This window comes from Talpa europaea, assembly GCF_964194135.1.
Source record: "Talpa europaea genome assembly, chromosome: 6".
Taxonomy (NCBI): domain Eukaryota; kingdom Metazoa; phylum Chordata; class Mammalia; order Eulipotyphla; family Talpidae; genus Talpa; species Talpa europaea.
Genome location: NC_140072.1, coordinates 46,470,647 through 46,480,428, shown reverse-complemented (window position 1 = coordinate 46,480,428; position 9,782 = coordinate 46,470,647). Strand labels below are relative to the sequence as shown.

The 9,782-nt window shown below is 34.7% G+C and overlaps 1 protein-coding gene across 1 annotated transcript in view; it reads left to right on the top strand.

Moving 5' to 3' along the window:
• Positions 1-317: 317 nt before the first annotated feature.
• DNAH6 (dynein axonemal heavy chain 6) overlaps positions 318-9,782 on the top strand; it is a gene marked incomplete at its 3' end in the record, with an annotated part of 180,030 nt that continues 170,565 nt past the window's right edge. The window contains exons 1-2 of the mRNA XM_084235770.1: positions 318-661; positions 8,441-8,617. Of these exons, the coding sequence (XP_084091896.1) occupies positions 443-661; positions 8,441-8,617 (396 nt within the window). The 5' untranslated portion in view covers positions 318-442. The remainder of the gene's footprint in view (positions 662-8,440; positions 8,618-9,782) is intronic.

Here is a 9,782-nt window from a genome sequence, read left to right as displayed (position 1 = left end):
AGGCTGTTTCTCAAATTGCCTGTATTCCAGTTACCATTTGAACAAGCTCCCCAAGAAGTATTTTGCATTCTCAAGTATGAGAAACATTGATATCAGTACTAATCATATTTCCCTTCATTCTCCCATATCTAGGCCAGTATGGTCCCCAAATCAGTGAAAGCTGTAGCAGTACCAAAGAACTTTTAGAAATTCAAATTCCTAGGTCACCACCATATCCCAGCCCCCAGCTATAGGGCTTCTTGAAAGCCAGGCACAGTTCCTGATTTTCATTCTTCCATTTTCAAATCCTCACTTTGAAAATGGTCTGACTTGGACAGATTTTTTCTTTCAAGGTGAGTGAATTTAGTTCTCCTTACTTTTTAAGTATCTTCCATTAGCCCAGCTTACCCAATCTTCTTGATCTTTTTTTTCCCCCCTCAGCCTTCCCTTTCCAGGAGTGAGGATGGCTTTTCCTGACTCAGGGAATGACTTCAACCTGAAGTATAATGAAGAGGATGGAGAAATCCCTGGGCCTTCAAGACTGAATAGTATAAGGGGAAGACTGAGTATTGTATTGCCAACAGAAAATGAATCTGATAAGGAAACCCTGACATTTAGGCGCATTACAAAAGCTCAGGAGAGGACAAGAAAAAGACAGCAACCTGTAAAACTAGAGCCTCTGGTAAGTGGAAAACAGGCAGCATTTTAGCCAGTTCTGGTTACAGAGAAAGTTGCAAAATTCCTGAGGAGGGGGTGCCGCAGGGCGGAGTTGGGGGGGGTGGCCTTCAGGGGGGAGTTGTAAAAATTGGTTTAAAAGTTGGTCCCACATGGCGCGCAGACCTCTCCTGCCGCCCGCTGCTCCCCTCAGCAGTGTACCTAAGTCCTTCTGCCTGCTCTGCTCCCCGCTCTGGCTCTGGTGAATTCTCTCACCCTCCCGCGCTTCTGACTGTACCCAGTGCATGTATAAACAAAAACAAACAAACAAATAAATAAAACATGCCTCTATTAAAAAAAATAAATAAATAAAATAAATAAATAAAAGTTCAGTTCTTGAGCCTCCCCGGTGGCGGCGCAGGGGTTGAGTGGTGGGTTGCAAAGCTGCCCGCAGCCTCTGCAGCGCCAGCTCAATCCCCTGCCGCCGGGTGAGGGTCCCACATGGTGCGCAGACCTCTCCTGTCTCACCCGCTGCTCCCCTCTGCAGTGTACTTCGTCTGTCTGCCTGCTCTGCTCTCCCCTCTGGTTCTGGTGAATTCTCTCACCCTCCCGCGCTTCTGACTGTACCCCAGTGCTTGTATAAATAAATAAATAAATCTTTTTAAAAAATAAAAGTTCAGTTCTTAAATATTCAGTTCTTATATAAATTATGGTATATTCATCTATGACAGAATATGATGAGCCATAGAAACTGGATGAATGTTAAACAGTTAAATTTCACTTCTACCACTGTCCATCATTCATCCAGTTTCCTTCTGTAGAGGCAATTGATGATACCAGTTTTCGTGTATCTTTTCAGATATCTATTATGTTGTATAAGTCTAAAACCAGCAGTCTAAACCAATCTTTCTGCCTCTTTCTTTCTTTAATGCATGGCTTGGAGATCATCTCATAGTAGCTCAAAAGTTCTTTTTTACCAGTTACTTTTATAGCTCATAATTTTCTGTCATAGTCGAATGTACCATAATTTATTTAGTAAGGAAAATATTTATGGACTTTCAGTGTTTAAAATAATTTTGCAGTGTAACAGTGTTACAGTAAATAATCTTATACAAGTGTCTTTTCATAAACATGAGATACGATCTGTAACAGAATTCCTGGAAATAAAATTGCAAGTCAAATGATAGTTACATACTCAATTTTGGTTAAATATTGCTACACTGGTAGGAGAAAAATGACCTCTCAGAGTAGTTTTAATTTGCATGTCTTTAGTAAGTTGAACATCTTGTAATGTGTTTGAAACTCATTGTACTTCTTTCCATGATGTATGCAAATCTCTATTTCTTATTTTCTAATTGCATAGTTAGCATTTTTCTTATTGATTTATATAAGCTCTTCATATATTAGGAAAATAAGCCCATTATTTGTAATAAGCATTGTAAGTTTTTAAAGTATGATTTTAATCCCTAATTTTTATGTAGCTTGTCTTCTGAGTTTTACGTAGTACTTAGACCCTCTATTTAGCAAGATTATAAAAATAAAAATAAATTATCTAGTGACTCCTTAGGTATACTGTTCTTTGCAAATTACTTTGGAATTATTTTTATTATTTTTGCTCTTTTACATTTAATTTATATCTTTGGTCTATTCAGATTTTTTCCCACTATAATGTGTAAGACAATCCAATTTCCTAATAGCTATTCAGTTATTTCATTGTCATTCATTGAATAATATATTTTTCTAAGATTATCGCCTTTATTATAGGGTTGATTCCCTTTATATTTTGTGCTCTATTACTGTACTTTCTCTTCTGGTCCATTGATCTATTTTCCATTCATATCTAGAATATGGCTTTAGTTATTGTAGTTTTATAATATATTTTAATATCTGAAAGGACGGGTCTTCCCTAAGAACTCCTCCCCCCCCCAGAACTTTTAAGGTAATTCTTTTTATTTACTTTGATGTATGAATTTATTTTTTTAATTTAATTTTTTTATTTTTATATTCCCCATACAATTGCACCCCCCCTTATTTTGGTCCCAATCCCTCCTTTCCCCACCCCCACCATAGTGTGTCTCTGGTTTATAGTTGTTTGTTGATTTTGATTTTTTCTTTCTTGTAGTTATTCCTTTTCCTGGTCCCTTATTTAGGTTTTCTAGATTCCTCCTATGAGTGAGACCATCCGGTATTTTTCTTTTTCTTTCTGGCTTTTTTTGCTGAGCATGATCCCTTCCAGCTCCATCCATGTTGCTGCAAATTTCGTGAGTTTATCTTTTTGATGGCTGAGTAATATTCCATTGTATATATGTACCACATCTTCTAGATCCAGTCATCTATTTTTGGGTATTTGGGTTGTTTCCAAAGCTTAGCTATTGTAAATAGTGCTGCTATAAACAGGGGTGCAGGTGCCTTTTGGAATTAATGTTCCTGTGTCCATTGGGTAAATACCTAGGAGTGGAATTGCTGGATCATATGGAAGCTCTATGTTTAGTAGGTCCAGAAATCTCCACACAGCTCTCCATAGTGGTTGGACCAGTTTGCACTCCCACCAGCAGCGTAGGAGAGTTCCTTTTTCTCCACATCCTCACCAACATTTGTTGTTGCTAGTTTTTTTAATATGTGCCATTCTCCTTGGTGTAAGATGGCATCTCCTTGTAGTTTTAATTTGCATTTCCCTGATTACAAGTGATGTTGAACATTTTTTCATATGCCTGTTGGCCATTTGCATTTCCTCTTCAGAGAAATTTCTTTTTAGCTTTTCCGCCCATTGTTTGACTGGATTCTTTTCTTTGTTTTTGTTGAGTCTCATCAGCTCTTTGTAGATTTTTGTGATCAGTCCTTTATCATTAGTGTTGTGTGCAAAAATGTTCTCCCAGTCGGTGGGGTTTCTCTTTGTTTTTGTTATTGTCTCTTTTACTGTGCAGAAGCTCTTTAATTTGATGTAGTCCCAGTTGTTTATCTTTGCCTTCACTATCACTGCTTTGGGTGATGTGTCTGTAAAGATGTCTTTGAGGTTCATGTCATGTAGTGTTTTGCCTATATTTCCTTCTATGTATTTTATGATTTCAGGTCTTATGTCTAGTTCTTTAATCCATTTTGAGTTGGTTTTTGTGCATGGTGTTAGGTAGTAGTCAAGCTTCATTCTTTTGCATGTAGCAACCCAGTTTTCCCAGCACCATTTATTGAACAAACTGTCCATGTTCCATTGCATATTCTTTGCTCTTTTGACAAAGATTAGTTGTTCATATAGGTGTGGCTTTATTTCTGGGCTCTCTATTCGGTTCCATTGATCTGTATGTCTCTTTTTGTTCCAATACCAAACTGTTTTAATTATTGTGGCTTTGTAGTATAGCTTGAAGTTTGGAAGTGTGATACCTCCTTTCTCCTTTGTTTTTATCAGTAGGGCTTTGGCTATTTGTGGTTTTTTTGTGGTTCCATATGCATTTCATCAGTATTTGTTCTATTTCTTTGAAGAATGTCATTGGGATTTTTATTGGAATAGCATTGAATCTGCATATTGCTTTGGGAGAATGGCTATTTTAATAATGTTGATTCTTCCAATCCATGAGCAGGGGATGTCTTTCCATTTCTTTGTGTCTATTTCTATTTCTTTTAACAGTGTTTTTAGTTTTCTTTGTATAGGTCCTTTACTTCTTTTGTTAGGTTTATTCCCAAGTATTTGATTTTTTTGTTTCAATAATAAAAGGAATGGTTTTCTTGATTTCTTTTTCTTCAGATTTATTGTTTGTTTATAGGAAGGCTACTGAATTGTGTGTGTTGATTTTGTATTCTGCCACTTTACTAAACTGATTGATGCATTTAATTAGTTTTTCTGTGGAGTTTTTGGGGTTCTCTATGTATATTATCATATCGTCTGCAAATAGTGATAGTTTGACTTTTTCCTTGCCTATTTGGATTCCTTGTATGCCTTTCTTTTGTCTTATTGCTCTGGCTAGGACTTCCAGTATTATGTTGAAAAGCAGTGGTAAGAGTAGACATCCTTGTCTTATTCCAGATCTTAATGGGAATGCTTTCAGCTTTTCACCATTGAGAATGATATTGGCTGTGGGCTTGTCACAGATGGCCTTTATGATGTTGAGGTATGTTCCTTGTATCCCGAGAATTTCAAGGGCCTTTATCATCAATGGGTATTGTACTTTGTCGAATGCTTTCTCAGCATCTATGGATATTATGATATGGTTTTTATATTTCTTTTTTTATTGATGTGTTGAATTACATTGATTGATTTTCAGATGTTGAACCATCCTTGTGTCCCTGGAATAAATCCTACTTGGTCATGGGGGAATTATCTTATGGATGCATTGTTGGATTCTGTTGGCAAGGATTTTGTTGAGGATTTTTGCATCAATGTTCATTAGGGAGATTGGCCTGTAATTTTCTTTTTTTGTGCTGTCTTTGTTTGGTTTTGGTATTAGTGTAATGTTGGCTTCATAGAAGATATTTGGTAGTATTCCTTCTTTTTCAATTTTTTGAAAGAGTTTGTTGTAGGATAGGCACTAATTCACTGCTGAACATTTGGTAGAATTCATTTGTGAAGCCATCTGGGCCTGGGCTTTTGTTTTTGGGGAGTGCTTTCATTATTGCCTCAATTTTGCTGCTTGTAATTGGTCTGTTTAGTTGTTCTTTTTCTTCTTTGTCCAGCTTTGGATGGTTATATCATTCTAGGAATTTGTCCATCTCTTCTAGGTTGTTGAATTTGTTTACATATAAGTGTTCATAGTAATCTTTGATTATTCTTTTGATTTATACCGAGTCTGTTGTGATTTCTCCTCTTTCATTTATAATCCTATTTATATGTGTTTTATGGTAATTCTTTTTATTTACTTTTATGTATAAATTTAGACTCAGTTTGTCTAATCTCTAAGGCATCCTGTAAGTATTTCTCTTAAGAGCATATTAAATATTTATATTAACTTAAACCTGATATTTTTATTATAATTAGTTTTTCAAGTCAGGAATAAAATGGAATTTCATTTGTTTTATTTTTCCTACATGACCATCATAAAGTTTTCTTCTTATGAATTTTACATAGTTCTTTTTAAGTTTATTAGCAGGTTACTGTTTCTATACGCCAATTTTGTAATAGTTTTTCTGATTATTTCAGGTAAACAATAAAATCATGTGATAATAATGATACCTTTACCACCTTATTTTGAATTTTGTGCTTATCATTTCTCTTTTAACTAATTACATTGGCTAATAACCTAGAATTTTAGAAATAATAATGGAAACAGTGGACATTCTTGTATTTTTTCTGATTGTCATACAAATGTTTTTAAGTGTTCCTCTATTCAGTATGATATTAGCCATTGAGATGTTAAAGATTTGTCTACCTATTTTTGGATTAATTATTTTTATGAAAAATAGATGTGAATTTTATCAAATGCCTTTTTGGTATCTATGGCAATGATTATGTGATTTTCACACTCAACATTGGCATTTTCTTACATTTTTACAGTTTTTGTTTTTCATCCTTTATGAGATTGTATCATTTGCTATTGAAATGTCCTAATCTTTTCTTGTTAAAGTAATACTTAAATATTTTCATACTTGTTTCATACTTGCTTTTTATTATAAGTGGATTTCTTCCCCAATGTTTTTTTTTTCAATATGGAGAAAAGCAAGTGGATTTTATGTATTTACTTTGTACCAGAAACCTCAATAATATCCTTTTAAATTCATATATTTACTTTAGGACTTATGCTTTTATTTTTCAGGTATATAAATAAATATTATTAACATAATTTTGCCTTTCTTTTCTAATGTTTACACCAATTGTTTTATTTTCCAGATCAAGGATCAACAAATACAATCCATGGGTCAAATTCAGTTCTATAACCTGTTTTTGTAAATCCTATTTTATTGGATCACAGCCACAGCCATTTATTTTCATTTTGTCTAAGACTGTTTTGGTGCTATCATAAAGAGTAGTTGTGATAGAGACTATGACCCACATGCATAGTGTTTTTGCTATCTGGAGGCCTGCTTACAGAAGCCCTGTTCTAAATGCTCCAACCTGAGAATTTAAAAATAAAAGTGATAGTGAAAATAGTCATCTTTTAACTGATTTTCATAACACTCGGGTTTTATTACTTAGGGTAATTATTTGCTGCTGCTGATTTTGCTAATATTGGTTATATAATAAGAAGTTTCCCTCCACTTCTATTTATTATTATGAAAATTTTTTTATTTCTTTAGGTATATTTCTTATTTTTTTAAAGATTTTATGTATTTATATAAGAGCTGAGTACAGGCCAGAGGCGCGAGAGGGTGAGAGGATCCACCAGAGAGTAGGGAATAGAACAGGCAGATTGACTGAAATGCAATGCTGAGGGGAGCAGTGGGCAAGACAGGCGAGGTCTGCTGTGCCATGTGGGTATCTCCCTGGCTGGTTGGGAATTGAACACATACTGCAGAGGCTGAAGACTGCTTCACACTGCTGTGCTCAACCGGCTGCGCCACCGGGGAGGCCCCTATGAAAATTTTAATATGCAAAAAACTACAATAGAAATATAATTAACAATTATTTGTCCTCAAGGTTAATTCTGATTTTTCCCTATTTTGATTCACTATTTATAAAAGGATACAATATTAGAAAATTAGTTCAAATACATTTTATACCCCATTCCAGCCTCAATGCTCTATCTTTCTCAGAGATGATAACTATTATGGTTTATGAGAATTCATTTTCTTATCTTCTTCATAATAGCCATTCTAATAGGCTTGAGGTAATATCTTGTTGTGGTTTGATTGCATTTCCTTGATGTTAAATAACTTCATGTACCTGTTCACCATCTCTCTGTATAACTGCTTTGGGAAAATGTCTATACAGATTCTCTGCTGATTTCTGAATTGGATTGTTTGGTTTCCTGCTTTTGAATTGTGGGAATTCTTTATATATTTTAGATATTAACTGCTTATCAGATATATGATTTCCAAATGTTTTCTCCCATTTTTTAATTCAGTATGTTTCCTTTTTATTTTATCAATGTTTTCCTTTGTTTTACAGTAGTTTTTCTCCCCCTTCTTAGCTTGTGATTTTGATCTGCATTCCTTTCCCACATGGTTATATAGCTGAACCCTCACTCCCCCACACCCTATATCTGTATCTCCAAATAGTCTTTCTTCATTGAATGGCTCAAGAGGAATTTTTTCCAAAACCAGATGTAATGTACACATGCCTGTAAACTTAACAGCTCTTTACTGTACTTACTCTCAAGCTTCTTTCCCTCACTCCAGTATATAAAAGATTATCCATCATTCCAAATGTATAATTCTTAGAAACTTAAAGCCATTAATGATGAATTCTGGGCTTTAGCCTATATGTTAAAAGACAGAGTTTTACTCCCTTAGTTTAAAATTGGATCAACCTAATATAACATCACATTTTTTTGTTTGTTTTTATATCTTCAATCAGTTATGTCTATGGGGAGTGATTAGGGACTTTTCGGTACAGATGGGAAGACTGCATGTTGTAGAGAATGACAGACATTTGTCATGACAGTTAGTGAGTGTATGAATCCATTCCTCTCTCATAATTTTACTCCTAGAAGTGCCTGTTATTAAAGTACAGAATTAATGGAAACCAAGTAGAAAAGTCTTAGTTAAGCAATAGGTTATGGACAGACAGTAGTATTAGCTGCTACAATAATTGTGGCTGGCATAGGAAACTAGTCCAGGTACATGGTCAATTTCCCATGAAGATGATAGAGTCCAAAAGTAGTAAAGAATAAGACAAATTCATGTTAATGTTCTAAAAATTAGCATGTCTCTTTTTTCTCCAAAGCCAGTGCTAAAAGTCTACCAAGATCATAAAAGACCAGAATACGTACATGAAATGAATCGATTTCAGTTAATAGCTTCTGGAATCATAAAACCTCCAGAAAGCACTGAAGAAAAACAGTACAAAAAATCAGTTGTTCATTTTCCTGAGCACCAAGATGCTGTGAAAAGAATTAAAAAGGTATAGTATTAAAGTTCTTAATTAATCTTAAAATTTAATTTTAATTTTAAATAGCTTTGCTAACATGCTTTAAACTCAAGAATAGTAGCACAATCTCTATTAAGTTGTATAATGGATTTGAGGAATATAATAATTCTCAGTTTGGACAGTAGAGGAAAATCATAAAGGAAAACTTCAACTTAGTGTCTTCTGATCTCTTGCATGTTAAAAGGAGACACAATGTTTTTAATTTATTACAACTTTTGTGGTTTTCATCATCATCCCCAAAATGGCAGTCTTTGAAGAACTTAGTGAAGTGCAATAAAATAAAGACTGAACCAACAAAGGAGAGAACTTTTATAATTGGTTAGAGTTGTATAGTTGGGGAAGTTGCCTAGTAGGGAATAAGTGAATACAACTCTGGGGAGAAATCAGCAGAGCATGGATTTATATGATTTCTTTTGTAGGTAATTGAAGTATGGAGCAGAAGTGGGAGAAAATGTGGAAGACATCCTCACAATAAAAATGCCGATAAAGCTGACATTTCTCTGAACTTTTTATTGGAGGATCCTTCCTCACTTGTTAAACATTTCAGTGCAAGTTGTCTTTCGGGCATTGGGCTAGAGTGCTATAAATGAAGAATGGAAGGGAAACTCTGTCCTTGAGGATTTCAGTCTATGGAAGTAATCAGATAGACAAGTGAACACTCAAGCACAGTGGGATGTAATAAGAGTTTTCATTGGTCATTCAAGGTACAAAATGATGGAGAACTAAACAGGTTGGATGCTCATAATCAGTGGAGGAAAAGCTACCCTAGGGGAATGCACTAAGCTTGGAGGAATGAGTAGAAAGTCAGTGAGGCTGATAATGTGAGTGAATTAGAGACTCAGGAAGCCAACTGGAAGAACACTCACATAGTTTGGGTGAGAGAATGATATTAAATGGTAAATTTCATTAAAATAGCCTCAGTGAATTTAGTTTCTGTGAAATAGAACAAAGTATTTTAAGTAGGGACAGCAAAGATTTGGTAAGCCATAAATTAATTCATTTGGTATAGACTCCAAGAGCTTGAATTTTTAAAGATGAGAAAATTTGTATGGGTATGTGGATGAAGAGAAGGGGCTGAAAAGGAATGTTAAGCTGAAGGTTATGCTTGGTTGTATTTAGCTTTAATTATGTGAAGAAT